The sequence below is a fragment of the Sturnira hondurensis genome, unplaced genomic scaffold, assembly GCF_014824575.4.
Source record: "Sturnira hondurensis isolate 20B ecotype Veracruz unplaced genomic scaffold, ASM1482457v3 Scaffold0025370, whole genome shotgun sequence".
Lineage (NCBI taxonomy): Eukaryota > Metazoa > Chordata > Mammalia > Chiroptera > Phyllostomidae > Sturnira > Sturnira hondurensis.
Genome location: NW_028098001.1, coordinates 14,576,728 through 14,601,070, shown reverse-complemented (window position 1 = coordinate 14,601,070; position 24,343 = coordinate 14,576,728). Strand labels below are relative to the sequence as shown.

Sequence of the window (24,343 nt, the reverse complement as noted above, 5' to 3'; positions counted from 1 at the left end):
AGGATGGCCTGGGGGGCTGTGTCAGGAGAATGGCATGGACTTCTGGGGCTTGATTTGATTTTGTTTGTCATCTGTATTTTCATTTTTAAATCTTTGGCCTGTGGGCTGATTTCTATTGAGCTAAAGCAGATTTATTGTCCATCAGAGGCCAAAACTAATTTCTGAATGTGCCCTCGCTATATATAGTACTGTTCCCAGCCCTTTAAGGCATCTCCGTAATATCTTTTATATCATTTTGGTTGAACACTAGAAGTGATATTTTATGACCAAGATGTTTTTTTATTAACAAAAAGGGGTTACTGTGTCTTTTTGTATTAACATTTTAGACTAAACAGTTCTCTCTTTTTCTTATTTATAAAAGTTTGGTTTATTTTGCCCTTGATTTCCACTCATTCTAGAGTAACTGATCACTTATCCTTTTCATTCTTAAAATTTCTGTAAGCAATCCTTTAAGGGTTAAGAAGACTAAGTCAAAGTTTAGTCTTCCTAGAAGACTAAGAAGACTAGAAGACTATTTAAGAAGACTAAGTCAAAGCTTCAGATCCAGGAGGAGCCAAAGATGGACTGGCAATATAAGTACTCTAACTTGACCTCAATTAAATATGTAAACAGTTTACTCTCTAAATAGTTTTGATGGGTAAACTTATTATAATTATAAATACCACTATTTGGAATGCTTGTTTAATGTTCAACACCAGTTCATCCTGATGAAATTCTTGTCGTCATCTGCTATCACCATCATATTAATTTTTTAAGACCAAGTTTGCTTACCACTTTAGGCTATAATTTATATCATAGTTCTTTTTCACACAGAATCAAGGACTTGGCTTATTATCTGGCTAGATACTATAGAGTGTAAAAAGAAAATACATTGTTATTGAAGCGAAAATCTCAGGCACCATTATACTTTTGTGAATTTTAAAAATTAAACTTGACATACAATATTTTATTAGTTTAGGTGTACAACATCATGATTAAATCTTAATATACCCTCCAAAGTGATCACCACACTAAGGCTAGTAACCATCTGTCACTACATAGATATCATGATATTACTATGTTTTCTCTGTTGTACACAGTCCTTGCAGCTTATTTTTTAACTGGAAGTTTGTAGTTCTTAATCCCCTTGCCCTTGTATACCAGTCCTTTCAGCTCCTGACCCATCAAACAACCACCAGTTTGTTCTCTGTGAGTTTGTTTCATTTTTTTTTTTGTTTCTTAGATTCCACATAGAAGTGAAATCATACAATATTTATCTGTCTGTCTGACTTACTTCACTTAGCATAACACTCTCTAGGTCCATCCATGTGATGGCAAGTGGCAAGATTTCATTTTTTATGTCTGTGTAACCTAACATTGTATGCATATACTACGTCTACTTAGTCATCTGTCAGTGGACAACAAGGTTACTTTGAAATCTTGGCTATCATAAAAATGTTGCAAGAGAAAAACGAGTGCATATATATTTTGAATGAGAATTGTCACTTTCTTACAATAAATACTTAGGAGTGAAATTACTGGATCATATGGTTGTTCTATTTTTAATTTTTTACTGATTTTTTTTTAGAGAGAGAGAGAATCATCAGTTTACTGTTCTGCTTAGGTATGCATTCAGCAATTGATTTTTGGACATGCCTGACTGGGGATGGAACCCTGCCACCTTGGTTATCAGAACAATGCTCTAACGACTGAGTTACCTGGCCAGGGCCTAGTATAATCTTTTGAGGAATCTCCATATTGTTTTCCTTACTGGCTGTACCATCTTACATTCTGAACAACAGTGCCTGACAGTTCCCCCTTCTCCACATCCTGGCCAAAACGGTTTTCTGTTTTTGACAACAGCCATACTGACAGGTATGAGGTGATATGTGATTACGGTTTTGATTTGCATTTCCCTGATGATTAGTGATGTTGAGCATTTTTCCATTTGTCTGTTGGCCATCTGTATTTCTTCTTTGGAGAAATGTCTATTCAGGTCTTCTGCACATTTTTAAATTGGATTGTTTGGGGTATTTTGTTGTCGTATGAGTTCCTTATATATTTTGAATATTAACCTGTTATCATATATATCATTAGCAAATATCTTCTCCCATTCAGTAGGTCACTTTGCAGAAACTTTTTAGTTTGATGTAATTCCATTGGTTCACTATTGCTTTGCTTTCTTAGCCAGAGGGGACATATCCAAAAATACATGACTAAAATCATTATTATAGAGTTTACTGTCTATGTTTTTTTTCATCTAGTAGTTATGTTTTTAGGTCTTACATTTAACTAATCCATCTTGTGTTTACTTTTCTATATGGTGTAAAAAAGTAGTGTAGTATAATTTTATATATATAAATGTATATCTGTACAGTTTTTTCAACACAATTTATTGAAGAGACTGTCTTTTCCCCACTGTGTATTCTTGCCTCCCTCATCATAGATTAATTGACCACTTAAGTAGAGATTTAATTCTGCACTCTCGTAAGACCCAACAGTGCTGATTCACCCTGCTGAATCAATAACAAGGTCAATTCACAACAGTAGCTGTGATTCACCCTGCATTTGTTGCTGGATGACTCTGGTATGAGGTAGGGTATGTGTGTGTGTATTTGCTTATTTGTTTTTACTTTCTTAAATATTCCTTTTTACCATCATTTTGTCTGTAGTACAATTCTATCCTTGTTATACAGAAATGGTCTTTGGTATAACTGAGGTACTGAAAAAATATTGAGGCAACATTTGCCACACCATGTGGTAGGTTCAGAGAAGTCTCTGAAAAGCAGAAACTTGACAGAACCTTGACAGTAACCTGCATGTTTTTGAAAGACCATTTATCCCGTCTGAGGATAGAAATAGTAAAGTTTTCTGAGTAGCCAGGAGCATCCTTGAGCTTTCGACCTTGGGATTTCATTTCTCATACCCAGGGTAACCTTAGCTGCTTGATACAGAATCCTCATCGAGGTTGTCTTTCCATTTACAGCTCTGCTGACCTGAGTTCTCATTGTCACAATGGCCAAGCAGGTGTTCTCTAGACTCTGCAGTTGCTGTCTTCATTTCTAGTAAATCTGTACTATCTCAAATGAAATTTGCCACATGCCACAGACAAAGAAATAATTAACTTAGCCTTTATAGACTCCAAAACTGTCCTCGTTTCTCTAATCTCACTCTTATTAGTGAGAAGTAATATTTTATTCTTCCCCAACATTTTTATTCTTCTCCAAAACTACATTTTTTTTACTTGCTTTCTTTTTTTCCCTCCCTTAAAATAGGCTAAAATAATGCAGACAGACCAGCTTTTAGGGCCCAGATATTAAGTAACATGGGGAGAGAGAGCTCATATATCCTGTGGCTGACCACATAATTTTAAGCGCAGTATTCTACAGTCCTCCTGACACTCAGTCAGGCAGAGTCTTCATGTGTTCTGCTCACTACCCTTATTTTGATACTGACTTGAACTGCATTGCTGATGGACTGCAGAAATCTCAGCCAGTATGTGAGATCTAGTGCATCAGGATCTGTAAACAAAGCCATTGATGCAAACAGAACACAGCTTTTGCAAAGTGTTATTAAATTGAACCTAGTGTTTTTTTTTTATGCTCACTGTCATCTATGCTATTAGTCTAGAAAATTTACATTGCACATCGCCTGTGTATCAGGATTTTCATTATGTTTAGTATGTGTTCAGTGACTACAATAGTATTATTGAAAACTGATGTTGAAAATCAGTGTTCTTGAAAAGTTTATTTTATATCTAATTTTCCTATAGAGCATATCTTGAAAGCATTAGAGATCTTTCAAAATAGGATATTTATTTTTATATTTTTAAAAAACTATATTTTATTGATTATGTTATTACAGTTATCCCATTTTTCCCCTTTCATTCCCCTCCACCTTGTGTACCCCCTCCCACCCACAATCTCCCCCTTTAGTTCTTGTCCATGGGTCATACATATAAGTTCTTTGGCTTCTACATTTCTGATACTATTCTTACCCTCCCCCTGTCTATTTTCTACCTACCATCTATGCTATTTATTCTCTGTACCTTTTACCCCCTTCTCCTCCTCCTACTCCATGCTAACCCTCCATGTGATCTCCATTTCTGTGGTTTTGTCCCTGTTCTAGTTGTTTGCTTAGTTTGTTTTTGTTTTTGTTTTAGGTGTGGTTGTTAATAATTGAGTTTGCTGTCATTTTACTGTACATGATTTTTATCTTTTTTCTTAGATAAGTCCCTCTAACATTTCATATAATAAGGGCTTACTGATGATGAACTCCTTTAACTTGACCTTATCTGGAAAGCACTTTATCTGCCCTTCCATTCTAAATGAAAGCTTTGCTGGATAGAGCAATCTTGGATGTAGGTCTTTGGATTTCATGACTTGGAATACTTCTTTCCAGCCCTTTCTTGACTGTAAGGTCTCTTTTGAGAAATCAGCTGACAGTCTTATGAGCACTCCTTTGTAGGTAACTCTCTCATTTTGTCTCGCTACTTTTAAAATTCTCTACTTATCTTTAATTTAGGGTAATATAATCAAGGCATTATGATATTTCGTGGTGTGTTCCTCCTTGGATCCAAGGACTCCAAGGAGGACTTGGAGGAGGACTTCTTTGGGACTCTCTGAGCTTCCTGGACTTCCTGAAAGTCTATTTCCTTTGCCAGATTGGGGACGTTTATTATTTGTTCAGATAATTTTTCCACTCGTTGCTCTTCCTGTTCTCCTTCTGGTATCTCTATAATTCAGATGTTGGAACATTTAAAGATGTTCTGGAGGTACCTAAGCCTCTCCTCATTTTTTTTGAATTCTTGTTTCTTCATTCTTTTCTGATTGGATGTTTCCTTCTTCCTTCTGGTCTACTCCATTGATTTGAGTCCCAGTTTCCTTTCCATCAGTATTGGTTCCCTGTACATTTGCCTTTATTTCACTTACCATAGCCTTCATTTTTTCATCTAATTCACGACCAAATTCAACCAATCCTGTAAGCATCCTGATTAGCAGTATTTTGAACTATGCATCTGATAGGTTGGCTCTCTTCATTGCTTAGTTGTATTTTTTCTGGAGCATTGATCTGTTCTTCAGCTTGGGACATTTCTTTTTTGTCTTGATGCACCTGTTATGTAGTGAGGAGTGGAGCCTTAGGTAACCACCAGGGCAGGGTAACCCACATCATTGCTTTGTAATGCTGTATGTGGGGAAGGGGTCTTAGAGAGAATAATGGTACTTGCTCCCCTCTCTGCCAGGTTTCAGTCACTTCCCCCTGCTTCCCTCGCTTCCCTCAAGGTAATTGGGCCCTTGTGGTGCTAGTTCCCATGTGGGTGGGTTTGTGTATGTTCTAGGGCCCTGTGGGTCTCTCCAGTGAACTCTCCTGTGAGGCTGGGAGTTTCTCCAACTGCCACCTCAACCCCCCACAGGTGTATTCAGTCGGTGGTTTGAGGCTTTATTTCCCCTTGCTGGAGCCCTGGGTTGCATGGCCTGTCTCACTCCCCAATTGTTCCTCCTGGTTTATCTGAGTGTGAATGTGGGACCACCTGCTCCACCAACCACTACTGTAGCCTTGCTGGCCAGCTGCACCTTTGCACACCCCACTCTATAATCCAGTGGTAGGTCCGCCAGCCACCGCCTTGCCATGAATCCTCTCTGCCCTGGCTGCCTGACTCCGCCCCTCCTACTGATCTGGATGAGTGTGTCTTCTTTAACTCCTTAGTTGTTGAACTTCCATACAGTTCGATTTTGTCTCAGTTCTGGTTGTTTTTTGTTTTTGAATTATTGTTGTCCTTTTGATTGTGCAAGGAAGCACAATGTGTCTACCTATGCATCCATCTTGGCCAGAAGTCCCTATTTTGCATATCTTTTAATAAGGTAAAACATCATCTGCCTTATTAGAACTATAATAGTATTTGATTTACACTTACAGGGTGGGGCAAAAATAGGTTTACATCTGTGAGTATGTGAAACACAAGAGTTTATTCTTATATAATTATCTTCCATATGAACAACTATAAACCTACTTTTGCCCCACCCTGTTTATCAATCTAATTGGTTTCTTAAATTCATGTTTTCTTGTGATTTTTAAACAGAAATATCAACATCAATACAATTCTAAAATTAAGTCAGATTAATTTTCACAATCCTTCTTTTCCAGAATTTAAAATTTCCTTCCTGGTCTTTGTAAATATATATAATTTTTTAAAACTAATCACTTGTGTTTCTACTGTGTGTTAGTACTCTGTTGTTATGTAATTGTAATGTTTGTGATATTTACATAATGGATGCAAAGTAATTCCCAAATTGTTGGATATTTAGCTGTTTAAAAAATATAATTTCAATATAAATATACAGCAAATATGTTCTTCGGTTTAATTTTAATTTGGTTATTGTGAGGTGTTGAACATTTCTTTTCAAATGTTCAATTACTATTTCTATTTACTTCTCTGTGAATTACCTATTAGTATTTTTTATATTAAAATATTGGATACTCAATAATGTTTTAACACTTTAAGTATTTTTGGCTGCCCCCATTAGCTCTTTATTTGGTCATATTTAATAGACTTCTTTCTCAGTGTTTTAGTCACTTAGTTACTATACACTTTTTATATAGGTGATGTTTTTTTTATTTTTTGTCTCACTCATTTTACTGCTCAAAACTTAGAAAAATCATTACCTGACCAGAACTCTAATGGATATTAGTATTATTTTTTGGCATTATTTCAATAATTTAGAAAATTTAACTCCTTAAACTCCTTCAATTCATCATTCGAAGTTCTTTCAATCCAAAGTTTCCATCCCTTTGCCCTTTTTTCACCCAATGAGTATGTCAACTTACATGATAAAGGAGATCTTTTTAAGTGGTGCTATACAACTGAAATTGGGGAGTAGCTTTGCTCTGTTAAAGAGATCTACCAGTTAGTAGTGCCTAGGAAATTAAAAGAGCCTTTCTTTTTTATTTGCAGTTTATTATTTTGTAAATATGTCTTTGTGTTGGGTTCAGTGTATAAATTTTGTTTGAAACCTGTAGAAATCCTTTTCTTTCCTATATCTGATCTTTTGTTGATTCTAAGAAGACTTCTTTACCTTGAGCTTTGATGATTTATTCTGATTCATTTATTCTGAAAGAACTTGTGATTCTCACAATATATAACTTTTATGTGTGCTGGCTTTTCTTACTTTCTTTACTTCATTTATGTCTTCCATGAACTATTTAAGTTTGCTTTTATTATGTGTTTTCTGAGAGCCTAAACCTTATTTATTTGGTCTCAGGTTTTTATCTTTTTTGGCTATGTACTTTGATTTTACTAACATTCAACAAATGTTAGTATCAGGATTTTTTTATGCAGATTAAAATGAAATATAAAAGTAGATCTAAAAAATCTTAAAAATAAATGGACATATAAAAGGGAAACAGACCTTTTCAGAATACCATACTAAAGGAGACTGTAGGGATCATTTTCTTAAGTCCAGCCTTTATAGGTCCATTTAGTGCTATTCTATAACTATTGAACTACCTTCTGTTTTATTCATTAAAATGTATTAATTTTTGAAGAATGAAATTATAGATCATTGTGTCTAGCACACAATTATGGATTAATACTTATTTTCTCTAGATATTTTGAAGATACTCTTAATATGCCAAAGACTGATGGCTTTTATTCTTGCTATTGAGGAATTTATGTGTCAGTCTAATTGTTCTTTTCTGTGAGCATATATTATGCTTCCCTTACCTGTGAATTTTTACTGTTCTTATGCCTGAAAAACTTTCTTCTTCAGATGTCTCAATAAAAAGTCTTTATAAACATATATTATGCCTCCTTATTCTTAACCTCTATTAATGTTTACATACTCTTTCTCTATCCTACATTCTCAATGATTTCTTTATATCCATTCCAGCTTACTCCCTTTCACTTTACCTCTGACTAATTTGCTATTTCTGTCATTTAGTGAGTTTTTATTTATAATCTTTTACTTCTCAGTTTCAGTTGCTTTTATCTAGTAATGTCTGAGTTTTGAGATCCATATTTGGTATTATTGTATAAAAAATGATGGTTTATATTCAACTTTATTTGGTCACTTTTTAGTATTAGCCCATGTTTGTCTAAATTTCATCTGTAGGTATTCCCAAGAACTAAACTGGGAATGTTTTCCTCAAGAGTAGTTTTGTAATGGTTTCCATAGTGACTTCTACCAAATATTTAAATAAGAATTAATGCCAGTCTGTCCCCAAATCTTTTAGAACACTTAAGAGAAAGGAACATCCCTAAACTTATCATATGAGGTCAGCATTACCCTGCTACCAAAATCAGATAAGGACACTACAAAAAAAACGAACTATAGGCCAATATACCTGATAATTATACATGTAAATATTAACAACAAAATATTATCAAACCAAATTCAATAGCACATTGAAAGGATTGTACACCATAATCAAGGCCAGTTTATTTCTGAGATACAAGCATGAGTCAACATAGACAGATCAGTAAATGTGAAACATCATATAAAGAAATAAAGAAAAAAGGCATACTATCATTCCAATAGATGCAGAAAATGCATTTGACAACGTAAGACACTTTCATTAAAACAACTCACAACAAATTGGATAAAGAGGGAACATGACTCAGTATAATAAAGGCCATATGACAACCCCACAGCTAACATCATACTCAGTGGTGAAAGGTTGAAAGCTTTTCCTTTAAAATCAGGAATAAGACAAGAGTGTCAACTCTTACCACCCAATATAGTATTAGAAGTCCTAGCCAGAGCAATTAGGCAACAAAAAGTAATAAAAGGCATCGAAATCAGAAAAGAAAGAAGTAAATTTTCTTTTTGGAGATGATATGATCTAATATATGGAAAATCCTAAAGACTTCACCAAAACACTGTTAGACCTAAATAATGAATTCAGTAAAGTGACAGGACACAATATCAACATACAGAAATCTGTTGCATTTCTGAACAGTAACAACAGAATATCTGAAAAAGAGATAAAGAAAATAATCCCATTCAGAATAGCATCAACACAATAAAATATTTAGAAATAAATTTAACCAAGGAAGCAAAAGATCTATACACTGAAAACTATGACATTATAAAAGACATTAAAGATCCAAACAAATGGAAAAATATACCATATTCATAGATCAGAAACATTATTAAAATGACCTTACTGCCCAAAGCCATCTATAGATTCAATTCAATGCCTATTAAAATTCTAATGACATTTTTTTTACAGAAATATGAAAAGTCTAAAATTTGTATGAAACCAGCGGGGTAGAGGAGGTGTAAACTCTCTGTAAAGCAACAGGTAGGATGGGAAAAAAAGACATGTTTGTACTTCCATTTGGCTATCTTCTTTTCTTGGAGTCAAAAGAGTCCCAAAGAAGTTGGACCCAAGAAGGAACACACCAAAGCACATCATCATTACATTAGCCAAGATTAAAATGAAGGAGAGAATCCTAGAAGCAGCAATAGATAAGAAGACAGTTTCCTACAAAAGAGTTCCCATCGGACTGTCAGCTGATTTCTCAAAAGACACCTTCCAGGCAAGAAGGAGCTGGAAAGAAGTATTCCAAGTCATGAAATGCAAGGACCTACATTTAAAATTGCTCTATCCAGCAATGCTTTTATTTAGAATGGAAGGGCAGATAAAGTGCTTCCCAGATAAGGTCAAGTTAAAGGAGTTCATCATCAGCAAGCCCTTATTATATGAAACGTTAAAGGGACTTATCTAAGAAAAAGAAGATAAAAAACATGTACAGTAAAATGACAGCTAACTCACAATTATTAACAACCATATCTAAAAAACAAAAACAACTAGAACAGGAACAAAACCACAGAAATGGAGATCACATGGAGGGTTAGCAACAGGGGAGTGAGAGGAGGAGAGAGGGGTAAAAGGTACAGAGAATAAGTAGCATAGATGGTAGGTAGAAAATAGACAGGGGGAAGGCCAAGAATAGTATGGGAAATATAGAAGCTAAAGAACTTATGACTCATGGACATGAACTAAAGGGGGGAAATGTGGGTGGGAGAGGGTGTGGAGGGGAATGAAGGAGGGGAAATGGGACAACTGTAATGTCATAATCAATAAAATATGTTAAAAATAGCTAACATTCATTGGGCATTTCTATGTGGCAAGCACTACTGCAAGTACTTACATGTATCAACTTATTTAGTTTTCAAACAAGCCTAATAAATAGTAGCTATTTTATCCCCCTTTTACAGATAACAAAACTGAGGTGCAGAGGAGTGTGGTAACTCCCCAGTGGTCACATAGGTAGTACACCAATGGGAAGTTTGGCTTCAGAGTCTGAGCTTTTAATGACTAGATGATCTTACCTCTCAGAGATGGGGGTAGTAGTAGTAGTAGTAGTAGTAGTAATAGTTAAAGCAGCAGCAGATAGGTAGGTAATCTACATTAAATTATGAAAGCTTCCTGATAGGTTATGGGATTGAATTCTCAGAGAACATATAGATGATTACAGAATCCATCATGTGTCTGAAATGTTCATGAAAATGATATACAGCAATACCATTTTGAAGATAATTATAATATAAATTTTATGTCCAGCCTTTAATGGCTTCAAGTAAAGTTTTTTTTTAAGCAAAAAGGGAATGAGAAGAGATGCCATATGTAGTTTAGTTTTACTTCCCACCTGTGATTCTCAGACTTATTGATTTATTTTATTTACTATAGGACCAAGATATAGATAATTTAGTTGTTTCCAGTCCAGGATATTGCACATATTTAAAATAATAGGGGAGGGATTTAGAGGAACATATATAAAGGATACATGGACAACAACTGAGAAGGGTGGAAATGGGAGGGAGGGGGGAGCACGGGGGTGGGATGGGGTGGGAGTAATAGACAGAAAACTGTACTTGAAAAATAATTAAATAATTTTTTTAAAAAACGTTAAAAATAATATATACTCAGAAAAATTAAAAAGTGATTGATTCTTAAATGAAATTAAGGTAATTCTATTTATATTAACATGAAAATACAGAATATTTAAGAATAAATTATCAAATGAAGTACAAGGTATCTTTGCTGAAAACTACATAATAATTCTGAAAGAAATTAGAGAAAAATATTCCACATTCATGAAATATAAGGTTTAATATTATTAAGATGGTAATAGCCCTTGATCCATCTAGAGAGTCAGCACAGTCAATATCAAAATACCAGCAGTCATTTTTGCAGAAGCTGACACTAAAGTTCACATGGAAATGAAAGGGTCCAGAATAACCAAAACAGTCCTAAAAATGAGAACAAGGTTGTAGGATTCATACATCTTCATTTCAAAACTTGCTACAAACCTACAATAATCAAGACACTGTGGCACTGATATCCATTTTTGCAAATCATATAATGAAGGGTGAATTTGGAACTCAGGTAATAAATTGATTATTGGCTCATGCCACTATGTCTTATGCTATAATTGTCATATGTATCATGCCCACATATAAGATAATATTGTATTTTTACTTTAGGTTGTCATTTATAGAATTTTTTAACATTAAGCTGTATTTTAAAGAAATTAAAGGGAAAGTCATCTTTTCTGCATACCCAGAGAGTAACTGTTTTGGTTTTCTTCATTTCTGCCTCAAGATTCTCATTTCGCATTAGTGTTATTTCTACCAAGCATGGGAGGGAGGGAGATCATTCCTATGGGTCTGTTGTTTACACCTTTTCTTAATTTTACCTCCTCTCTGAAAATACCTATTTTACCTTTATTCTTGAAGGAGTTTTACTGGATATAGAATGTTGGTTGGCATTTCTTTTTATCTCAGTACTCCAGAGATATTCATCCCTCTCTTCTGCCCACCATCGTTTCTGATGAAAAGTCGACAGTTATTCGAATTATGTTCCCTGTATGTAAGGTGTCATTTTTCTCTGGCTACCTCAAGTTTCTCTCTCCATCTTTGATTTTTAGGGGTTTGGGTCAGATATATCCAGGCATTTATTTTTCATACTATTGTATATTTATTGCTTGGGGTTCAGTGAGATCCTTGAATTTGTACATTTATGTCTTTCACCAAATTTAGGAAATTTTCAACTATTATTTCTTCAAACGTTTACTGTCTCTTCTGTCCTATGTCTCTTTCTGGATTCCAGTTACACTCATAATAGGTCTCTGTATATTGCCCCATATGTCCCTGAGATTCTCTCCATTCCTCAGATGCATAAATTCCACTGACCTCTGTTCAAGTGTATGGACTCTGCTCAGTCACTTCATTCTGCTCCTAAGTTCATCCACTTTGAATTTGCATTTCACATATTCTTTAATCTTTACTTGTTTCCTTTTAATAGTTTCTCTTTCCCTACCAGTAATTTGTATCTTTTCAGTCAGGACTAGCTTTAAACACAGTTCTAATATCTGTCTTAAAATCCCCTTTTGTAAACCATACCGTGGAATCAGGGTTGCTGCTGCTTCTGCCATGACTGAGGCAGCAGAGACAGGAGTTTCCAAAGCTGTCAGTTCCAGAACTGCAGGTCTCCTGTCATCATCAGGACACTCCTGAATCAGGAGGACTGTCCCACCATTGCTGTCCCAGAATCGTCCTGCGTCTGCTAGAAACTATCCCATCATTCAGAAGGGATGCCCCAAAGCTGCCTTTCACCCCAAGTAATTCTGACTGTCTTACAAAAGATCGACTGATTAGGATAATTTAAATTACAGCCACATTCTTCCCTGAAAGAGAATTGTAGAGATACAGTTTTAGCCTCCTTAGCTCAGGAAGCATGCTTGAGGAATGTTCAAATGGATATTCCAGTCTATCTGCTATAAAGTACTGCTCAGATTATTCAATATTCATATATTCCATTTTATTTTGTCCAAAATATAAACAGGGACAATAGTAATGAAAACACAATTCACTAATGCTCTGCAGGAAAAAATCTATAGACCTCAAAAGGAAGGATTCAAAATCTTAATCATTTTATGTGGTCTGATATTTCATGTAATCATGTGGTCATCATGCCTATGTTCTCATAATTTTAATTTGAAACTTTATAATTTGTGAGTCAAATTATAAAGTAAATATTTGCCAAATACCCACCCCACACACAGTTTGTAGTGACTTTCTTCCTCCACTGCTGGTCACATTCCCACTTTGTCCTTAGCCAGAACCTCAGTTAGTTGGATTTAGCCAGAATTTCAGCCCTGAAGGATATGATCTCCTGGTTGTCTCACTTCATGAAGTTGCTACAACATTCCATTTGTTTCTACCACTTGGACATGTCAGGAATATAAGAGAAACCCTGGCTTCCAGATATAATCTTCTCTGCTGCCACTGTAGTATAAGCTCCTATTTTCCTGCTGTGGAGAGCAGCTGCCCTAGTCAACACAGAAACCTTTTTTTTTCTATTTGTGGAGTATCATGAAGAATTTCATATAACCAGGGGGAAATCTCAACTTCCAGTTCACAAAACCATTATTGGGTCCCTTGGTAGGAACCATTTTCACTTGTTTAGGCTTCTAAACCAAAATCCAGTGTCATGAGTATAGCAAAAACACTTTGCCATTGAATCGTTATATGTAATACCGAGAGTTCCCAATTTCGCTTTAATACCCCAGTTCCTGAACCCATGTATTCCGGCTAGGGGAGAAAAAGCATCATATATTGGTCACTGGTTTAGAATCTAAATTTCCTATTATTCAGCTGTATAAGGTATGGTGTTCTAGTTGGAACTAATTGCTCAAGCAATACATACTTCTAGATTTAGTTCCTGCTTGATTCCAATTTTGTATCTAGTACAGCTGCTTGATGATGGAGTATTGCTATGAATACCTGACTTTAAATAACACCCAATTCAAAAGAGCATCTATGGGCATATAGTTCTTGGTGTTTTACAACAAGGAAGTCATTCACTCTGTAGTGAGGACAAATAGCATATGCAAATATTTTTTTCTATAAGGGATCATATGTGCTCATCAAGGAAGATAAGACTTTCTCCCCAAACCCAAGGGCCCTCCTTTGTGATTTTCTTATTAGGGTTAGCTACACGCTTCATATTGTGTACTGATCAGCTCCAAAAACATTGGATCTTACAGTCATAAGATCCATGTAGCAGAACTTCTTAGTCTCCAACTAGACCAGCTAAAGATCTGTATACAGTACACTACTCTGGGCCCTTCTCAGAGTTTATGGCCTTAAGATCACTCAATATATGCATCCAAGAGGTAAACAGAATGGATTTTTATTACCTCAAATATTCACAGAGAGCCATCAAGCACTATATACTTTCATTAATGATAGGAAATATAAACCAAAGCACTTTTCTTTCACTTTGGGTGGTTCTTCAACCATGCAAAGACCCAGAAACACCCCAAGTATATCCGGCATCTGAATTTTTCAATTCTCTTTCTGAAATGTATGCATTTTGCCAGGGCCTTCGAAACCCCTGCCATATCAGCATGGTATCCTCAGTGCAGTGCGCGAGCGTGATGTCCTGTGGACGACTTCGATGATCGGAATCCTGTGATGGATCCATCGTCCATCAACAATGGCTCAGTCCAAACAAGTTGACAAGCCTTAAATGGGACATGAAAAGTATACTGCTATCTTTTGGGTGAATGTAAACTGCTTCATGTTATCCTTATTGAGGCAGCAAAAAAGAAAAAACACTCCCAAATCAGAATCTGCTTAAAGAGTATCAAAGGCTACGTCTGGAATGGCAGCACTGTGTAATTACAAACACTGCCTCATTAAGTTTATGATATTCTTCAGAATCCCTCTTTCTTCTGCACAGGCCAAATAGACACATTGATTGGGCAGGTGGTAGGAGTTTCCACCCCTGCATAAGCCAAGACTTCCATCTGACACTGAGCTCTCTAAGTCTTCTAGGAGAATATATAGATTGAAGCACTTTGGGAAGGCTGAGTTTATAGGAAGAACTGCCCTAAACCACTGGGCCACACAGGTAGCATCTTGGTGCTTCTGACAAGATTAAGAATTGACACAAGTAGGAAGCCTTTGAACAGCTGCGGGATGAGCGAGAACCATGCCACCTCTGCCACAGTCTGCACCAACAAAATGCATGTCCTGTGCCTTGCTTCTCTTCTGTGTCTCTTCTAAATCAGGGTCTCAAATGATTGGATCTGATTGGCAGAATGCAAATCATATCGAAAACCCTAATTACAGATGAAACTGGGAAAATTTATTTCTAGCTCTCCAGCCTCTGAAATACAGAAGGATGTGTTAGAACAGATAATGATGGCATGGGTGTTTGAGGAGTCCTCCCATGGTGTCCACTACAATAGCCTCAAGTATAATGCTGTTTGAGCCCTGCCCTCCTTATCAGCCTCTCCCAAAAGTTCCACTATATTTACAGAAGGCAAGTGTCAATTAAGATGTAAGGAAGAAGAGAGACCATTTTTGTAAAATTGTTCACAAAATTTTACTTACCTAATGATTATTTACTTAGTTTTTGTTTTCACATGAACTTTAGTCATATTGGGGAGACAATAGTTCTTAGCTATATTATGGAAAATCTCTCTGATGAAATTTTATCCTCAGTAATGTTCTCTAATAGGACTCTACTACCTCTAGAAAAACAGATTTCATTTACAGTATTTAATTTTTCAAGGGTCAGTGAATTAACCTTATATAAATTTCAGTGCTTTTATATTATCCTCCTATGATATAATAACTTTTAACCCTATTGAGCACTTACTAGGTGCCTGGCACTATGTTAACCATTTTTTATTGTCTTAACATGTACAGCAATTTTAGGAAGTAGGTGCTATGACAGTTATCATTTTACAACTGCAGAACCTGAAACATAAAAGCTGATATACATTATTAGTATAAGTCAATAAGCAGTGGAGCTGGGTTTTGACTCAGGTAGGGTTGGATTCAGATTCTGCAAACCTAGCTCAGTCACTACAGTCCCTTTTATTTTACTGTGAACTTTTTCTTCACTTTAAGTTATCCAATTAAGAAGCACTGAGAAAGGAGATAAGTAAACATTTAGGGCATTAGCAAAATACCCAACAGAGGTTCCGTAGAGCTTAGAGTACTCTAGATAAAGAGTATTCTTTCTTTTAGACACAAACAAAAATATAAAAAATCAGAAAATATTAAGTGGTACTGGAGAGTTATGAAGGGTGTGGGTCTTAGCCAATTACATATTTAAGAAATAACAAGGTAAATAACTGATTTTTATGGTAATATATTGATATGGTTTTATTATTAAGTTGGTAAGTTGATTTAGAAAACTATTACTGATATGTCCCCTAGTGCAAGGGATATAAAGGAAAAAATAAACAAATGGGAATACATCAAAATAAAAAGCTTCTGCCTGGCTAAGGAAAACATCAGCAAAATGAAAATGGAACCAACCATGTGAGAAAATATATTTGCTAATGATACCTGAGACAAGGGTTTGATCTACAAAATATATTAAAAACTCATAGGACTCCACTCCAGAAAGACAAATAATTCAATTAAAAATGGGCAAAGGACCTGAACAGACAGCTCTCCAACAAGGACATATAGAGGACCCAGAGATACATGCCCAGAAAGGATGCTCAGCATCACTAGCCATCAGAGATGCAAACTAAAACTACAGTGAGATTACATTTTGCACCAGTCAGAGTGGCCATCATAAACAAATCAACAAAGAATAAATGCTGGCAAGGTTGTGGAGAAAAGGGAACCCTAGTACACTGCTGATGGGAATGCAGACTGGTGCAGCCACTGTGGAAAACAGTATGGAATTTCCTCAAAAAACTAAAAATTGAACTGCCTTTTGACCTGGCAATTCTACTTCTGGGATATACCCTAAGATTCCTGAAACACCAATTCAGAAGAACCTATGCAGTCCAATGTTCATAGCAGCACAATTTACAATAGCCAACTGCTAGCAAGAGCCTAAATCCTCATGAGTAAATGAGTGGATCAAAAAACCTGTTGTACATTTACACAATGGAATACTCTGCATCAGAAAGAAAGAAGGAACTCCCACTCTTCATTACAGCATGGGTGATACTGGAAAGCATTATGCTAAGTGAAATAAGCCAGGTGGTGAAAGATAAATACCATATAGATTTCACCTATAATAAGAACTTAATGAACAAAAAGCACGTGAGCAAAATAGAATCAGAGACATGGAAATAAAGAACAAACTGACAGTGAGGGTGGGCCTGTGAACCAAAGGATTGCAGTTCAATGCCCAGTCAGTGCCCATGCCTGGGTTGCGGGCCAGTTCCCAGCAGGGGATTCATGAGAGGCAACCATACATTGATATTTCTCTCCCTCTCTCCTCCCCTTCCTCTCTAAAGATAAATAAATAATTTTTTTAAAAGACACATGGACAAAGACAGTGGTGGGGGGGCAAGAATTAAAAATGAGAGGTGGGTAGGGCAGGGGAGAGTAATGGGGGGGATCAGGACCACTGTAATTGAACAACAATTTAAAAAACTAAAAGATGTTTTCCTACAAAGAAAGAAAACTTATTAATAGCTAGTTATGCATTTCTAGAATTATAATAAAAATTGCTTTTGAACTCTATAATCAATTAACTTTCTTACTGTCATTGATTAATCTTAAATTAAAATACATCATTAATATGTCAATTTGAGAAATAATCTACATTCCCTAAAGTTCACCAGAGACATGTTTCATTTAATTATGTTAATCATTTAAACATTTTGTATATAAAATCAAGGTCTTCTTACGCTTTTATGCTCCTTATGTCTAATATGCTTTTTAAGTTTATATGGAACAATCACAAGGTAGATGCTGTTTCTGGGTTTGAGATTCTCCTGGAAGCCTCCTTTCTCCCAGCTATTTTAAAGAATATATTTAAAGAACTTCCAGCTACAGTTATATATACATTTAATGTGATGATGAATCAAGTGGCTTTTCCCCTAATAACTAAATGTGTAATAGTTTATTGTCTCCCACTGTTCTTTTTATTTTATTTAATGGTGAGGACTTTTGCTTCCTCTAGATAAAAAATTTAGAGCCTCTCATTTTTTTTCTCCTCACTCCCAGCTTTTGACTTGTGGGGAATAGGGAAATCCTCCCTCCCACCTGCCCCTCTCCAATGTGGAGGTGGGACGCAATAGTACATCAATACCTCCCCCACCGACCTCTCCAAACTTCTCTCTTCCACCCTTTTTTATATCTGTATATCTACATTTACATATACATGCACACACTATATCTGGTGGCTACAGGCTTAAGCATCTTGTTTTGTCATCTCTTCATTCATTCTGTATGTAGTCTTACCATCTAAACGATTACATCCTCTTTTGATACTTAGCTAAAATTTCCACTTTCATACCTTGTCATACAATTCAAAATATTAATTACTATATAAATTTTATTAATTATTATGACTTATCTATTTCATACTCTTTCTTGAGACTGACCTAGAATTATGTTGACACTTTTTTACTTCTCACAGCCTGGAGCTCAGTGGTGAAGTCTTAAAAAATGCCCACTAAATATACAGTGCCCAGCAGAAGTAATGCCTGCTTGAATGTGGTTGGTAGGGTAATAATATGGGTGTAACAATTTATAGTCTTAATTTGAACATTTCACCTAAAATATCATGTGGTGTGCTTGAGTGTGATATTGTTGTTACAGAATTACATTCTAATGATTTTGTAGTAAAAGATTTTGTTAAGAACAGAGGTGTTTTTTGTTTGTTTGTTTGTTTGTTTGTTTTTTGCCAGACCCTGTGTTTTAACCTGACTTGATAGAAAATAAAAACCTGCTCCTGCTGGTATGGCTCAGTGACAGAGTGTGGCCCACAAGTGAAAGGGTTGCCAGTTCGATTCCCAGTCAGGGCACATGCCTGGGTTTCGGGCCAGGTCCCCAGTAGCGGATGTGTGAGAAGCAACCACACATCAATGTATCCCTTTCCCCCTGCTTTCCTCTTTCTCTAAAAATAAATACATAAATATTTTTAAAGTAAAAACCTGTTCATTTTTATCCTCAGTTTCAGATACAGCATTATGTCTCTCAGAGTCTGGTAACCCTGGGAAATTGCAGCTTGTTAAGGAAATCTGTAATATCTCTGCTTCTATCAGAAGTAAATGGCTTCATTGATGATCTGGATGCCATCAATCAGGTACTTGAAACTATAACTTTTCTTTATTGTTAATACAGCTGTGGGCTTTTCCTCCATGTCTCCACACTTCTTGCAAATCTGATATTTTAGTTATTACCTTATTTCTAATGTATGCAAATATTATTACTGCCTACTGATATTATAGAAAGATCGTTCAGAAAATAGTTTTCAAAGTATAACATCTTGTCATCTGTACTTGTATGTATGTATCAGTGGTGCCCCTGGTAACAGCAACGAATGCTTAGGTGAGTGTCCCGAAATCTCCACACAGGCAGCATGTGCCTATAGCAAAGCAGTGAGAGGAAAGTGTGCTACGTGCAGAACAGCCTCTGACCAGGGTTCTTTTTCCTAATTGCTTGTGAGAACCATCTGGCTAACTTTTAAGTATCTTGTTGCCAAGCTAAATACCATTCATATTACCTGGAGGCCTCAGTGGTTAAGGCTGTCCAGGTGATTACAGTGTGTACCTGAGGCTGAAAACCAGGGTTCTAAGCCCTTTTATATGTGCCAAGTCTTATATCACCGTTGATGAATGTCTGAGGAGCAGCAGTCATTCCCATATTTTACTGTTGCATGTGGTATATTATATATTCACTTTGTTAGCTCATTTAATATTATTGTTCTTTCTATGGTAGAATTAAATACAAGTAAAGGAAATCAGAAAGAGGGAGAATGTTTTGGTAAAGAGGAAAATTAATAGTAAAAACATGTATATATAATTCCAAGTAGTTTTTAACCAAGTTCTTTTATCTAAGTTGAATGACATATTCCAAAAATATTATATAATGTAATTGAATTCCCTGTATAACTTGGTAAATCATCCAGTTGGAAATTTTTTCAAGTGACTACTAAATGATAAATTCTCTTAAGAACTCTGTTAGATAATTTGTTAAAAGTAATTGCTGTCAATCTCAAGGACCTAAAAGTCAGTTTCAGAAAGAAATAAGGTATATATAGTAATTGGGGAAAAAATTAAGTGTTGAAACACATGGTGCTGTTTGCAGAAACTCCAAGATCAAGGAAGTGATCAAGGTAGGTTACAAGTCCTTGAAAGACTTCATGGGAAAGGAATAACTTGAAAATGCCTTTGAATTGTAAAAGAGAATAACAGAATATAGTGGTACCAAGTGTTTTTGTAAAAATGTTTGTCAAGGATTCTGAGGAAACAGGTGAGGTCATGGCATTTAAAAACAGAAAGTACTGTGGGAAATTAGTTTAATATAATGAGATTATTTGTGTGGTGAATAACAATCTACAGAAAAGAAATTTTATTTAATTTTCATAAAATTCCATGAAGCAGTCCTGGCTGGTGTAGCTCAGTGGATTGAGCGCAGGCCTGCTAACTAAAGGATCCAGGTTTGATTCCCAGTCAGGGCACATGCCTGGGTTGCAGGCCAGTTCCCAGTAGGGGACACATGAGACACAACCATACATTGACATTTCTTTCCCTCTCTCCTTCCCTTCCCCTCTAGACATAAATAAACAAAACCTTTAAAAAAAAAACACTCCATGAAGCAGTTATAATTTTACCTGGTTTACAGATAAATCAAACCTCAGAGCAGTTAAGCAACTTGACCAAGATGGAAGAAAGAACATATGCTAAAGATTTAACCCAAACCCTGGTTTTCTGATTGTTATGCCACTAAGATAACACAAGAACAGTAACTACTTTTTGCTGGTAATATGTTTTACATGAACTTTCCCTATCAATTCTTCTAATAGCCCATCAAGATGTTAGTATTGTTGTTTAAAGACAAGGAAACTATTAGTTAACTTCAGTGAATTGATGTCTAAAAGGATGCATGAATAGCTATGGAATTGTAGGGAGGGCTGAAGAGACAGACTCCAGGCCTTGGTTTCGTGAATGACTCCCATAACCACACAGAATTTAGCTACCAAAGGAAATGCTGCCTTTGCAATAATGGCCTGTAAGCTGCCTGCTAAAGCAAAGAGCTGCTGCTACAGAGGGTCCAGGGAAGAATCTGGCTGCACTGTAAACTGCCGAGTAGATGTCCTGTACCTGTCTCACTCTGAATCAGTTTCAACTACAAAGTTTTTGTGAGTGCATTTGTTTCTGAACCAACAACATACTCAGAAGCCTAGCAGCGAGGAAGTATGGGAAACATAGTTCTTTGTTTTTTCAGCTTTTTCACTGTAAAAGGATGATAGAATTACTATTGATGTAGTCAGTCCACGGTGTCCCTTACATAAAAGGATCAGAGATTCAGTAACATGCTGGTAAGAAATGGAGTCAGAGTAAGGCAGAAGGCATGAATACAGGGATGCCATTTATTTGGGATACTCATGCAATAAATCTTCCACAAGCAGCAATAATTACTGGATATAAGAGGTGTTATCCGAAGGACTCAAGGGAAGAGTTAATGCGAAGGAGAGAGGAAAATCAGTGGAAACATTAATATTGTAAAACTAAGAGCTAGGGAAGATGTTATCACTGAAAAGAATTAGGTAGCTGAAAGGGAGTGCCTATTTGTAAACCAAGTAAGTTGAGTTTGGGTATTTTGAAGTTAAGGAAATATTGAAGTAATGTAAATGTAGGCAGAAATATGAAACTAAAACTGGAGGGAAAAGAAGATCATACATTGAAATTGGAGAAATATCATCATATGGCAGTCATGAAATCATAGTCAGAAACAGAACAGGAACACCCAGAAAAATAAGGTGGAATGGAAAATGTAGATATACAAACAAGAAAATAAGACAAGTTTGACTTTAATACATATCTTAGATGGTTATTATAAATCTCAAGCTGAAATGGTTTGAAAATTTTGTCAGATACAAATAATATATCCTTATTATATATAATACAGATTTTGCAGAAAAATATACATAAAATATAAATATGAAAATAATTCTTCAAATTTTATATTTTCTTTATATCTCTTGGACAGAGTTATTTGCTTCCCCCAAAATATTGATATTATATAGTACATTGTTTTGTATTCTGCTTTCTTATTAAGAAAATGTGATTTTTTTAGGGACTCAAAAGTATTTTATGATATTCCTGTTTCTTAAATTATTTAGTGTTTTTTTGGACATCGAGGTTATTGCTGTATGGATTTTGACCTCCAATATAAAATTAAATCATTTTCTGAGACTGATTCATGGCAATATTTCAGAAGTTGATTTTATTGAATTAACTCCATTCAACTCTTACTGGTAATTTGTATTCCAGATTTGCATGTAAAGATGATGTATTAGAGAATGTATATAAAATGTCTAATTAATGCAGTTTCTCAGAAAGTCTGAAAAATAATTTTAAAAGTCGTGAAAATTTACTGTTAACAGTATCCTTCCCAGTAGCAAAAACCTGAGCACATATATGAGTTAGAGAATTAAAGACAAAAGGCAATACCGAATTGTGACTGTAGAGATACGGAAACATGATGTGAGCCCTGTGATGGGTGCAAATTTGGGGGTGGGGCCCTTTCTGGCTTGGCACAGGTGGAGTCCAGCCAAGTGATAGCAGCTTCCCAACCCGTAGGGGCAGACATAGGGGCTCAGGAGCACTGCTGTCAGGGCCACACAGAGAAGAAAACTGTAAAGAGGAAGAGCTCAAGAAATTTGTAGAGGTTTGTTGATTGTTTGTTGAATACTAACCTGCACAGGTGCAGAAGGACACTTCACAGGCCAAGTGAAGAGAAACTACTCAGTAAGGAACTACTACAAACAGTCTGTGAGCTGAACAGTGGCCAGAGCTCACACAGTGCTTAAGGCAATCTTAATTCTATCCAGACATATTGGCAATACCATATCTAATACTGAGTATTCAGCGGAGACCCTAACAGGTCACACCTTAGCAGTGCGGTTGGTGATTTATAGTCCTGGGATAATATAGTCTATGCTGGATGGATTCTAACAAAGCTTATAAACAAGCCTTGAGAGGATCTTGCTGATTCACAGCTACATTAACTGCCTGTTTAGAACAGTATGACATGGAACTTCAACAACGTGCTATCTTCAGTGTCTTGTAGCCATTCAGAAATCACAACATGTGGAGAAGAATGTACAACTCATAAACATGAGAAAAAATCAATTAATGAAAATATAACCAGAAATGACAGAACTAATGGAATCAGCATGCAAGTACCAAAATAGCTATTGTAAATATGTTAAAACACAAATAATGAGGGGAAAAATGGGAAATTACAACATAAAAATAATATATGTTATAGCTGTTAAACAGTATTCTTAACATTTCATATATGTTTACGTAAAAAAAGGGTTTTACATATACTTTTTTGTTTAAAGTAGATAACTATTAATTTTAATATTTATGTAGTATCATTTAATTCTCTCAACTCTACAGTGAAGTAGTACTAGGATCAGGATTAGATAGTTTATTTTTTTAATATATATTTTATTGATTATACCATTACAGTTGTTCTATTCCCCCCCTTCATTCCCCTCCACCCGCACACTCCCTCCCCCACCATTTCCCCCCTTAGTTTATAACCACGTGTCTCAAGTTCTTTAGATTCTATATTTCCCCTACTATTCTTGCCCTCCCCCATCTATTTTCTACCTACTGTCTATGCTATTTTCTGTACCTTCTCCCCCCTTCTCCTCCTCCCACTCCCCTGTTGCTAACCCTCCATGTGTTCTTCATTTCTATGGTTCCACTCCTGATCTAGCTGTCCTCTAGGTTTGCTTTTGTTTTAGGTGTGGTTGTTAATAACTGTGAGTTTGCTGTCCTTTCACTGTTCATATTTTTTATCTTCTTTTTCTTAGATAAGTCCCTCTAACATTTCATATAATAAGGGCTTACTGATGATGAACTCCTTTAACTTGACCTTATCTGGAAAGCACTTTATCTGCCCTTCCATTCTAAATGAAAGCTTTGCTGGATAGAGCAATCTTGGTTATAGGTCTTTGGATTTCATGACTTGGAATACTTCTTTCCAGCCCCTTCTTGCCTGGAAGATCTCTTTTGAGAAATCAGCTGACACAGTCTGATGGGAGCTCTTTTGTAGGTGACTATCCTCTTGTCTCTTGCTGCTTCTAGGATTCTCTCCTTCATTTTAATTTTGGCTAATGTAATTATGATGTGCCTTGGTGTGTTCCTTCTTGGGTCCAACTTCTTTGGGACTCTCTGAGCTTCCTGGACTTCCTGGAAGTCTATTTCCTTTGCCAGATTGGGGAAGTTATCCTTTATTTGTTCAAATAAGGTTTCCACTTACTGCTCTTCCTCTTCCCCTTCTGGTACCCCTATAATTCAGATGTTGGACATTTAAAGATGTCTTGGAGGTTCCTAAGCCTCTCC

General features: G+C 35.9%; 1 protein-coding gene across 1 annotated transcript in view; it reads left to right on the top strand.

Moving 5' to 3' along the window:
* MEI4 (meiotic double-stranded break formation protein 4) overlaps positions 1-24,343 on the top strand; it is a 135,172-nt gene that overhangs the window by 63,369 nt on the left and 47,460 nt on the right. Inside the window, exon 3 of the mRNA XM_037039451.1 lies at positions 18,931-19,062. Within this exon, the coding sequence (XP_036895346.1) occupies positions 18,931-19,062 (132 nt within the window). The remainder of the gene's footprint in view (positions 1-18,930; positions 19,063-24,343) is intronic.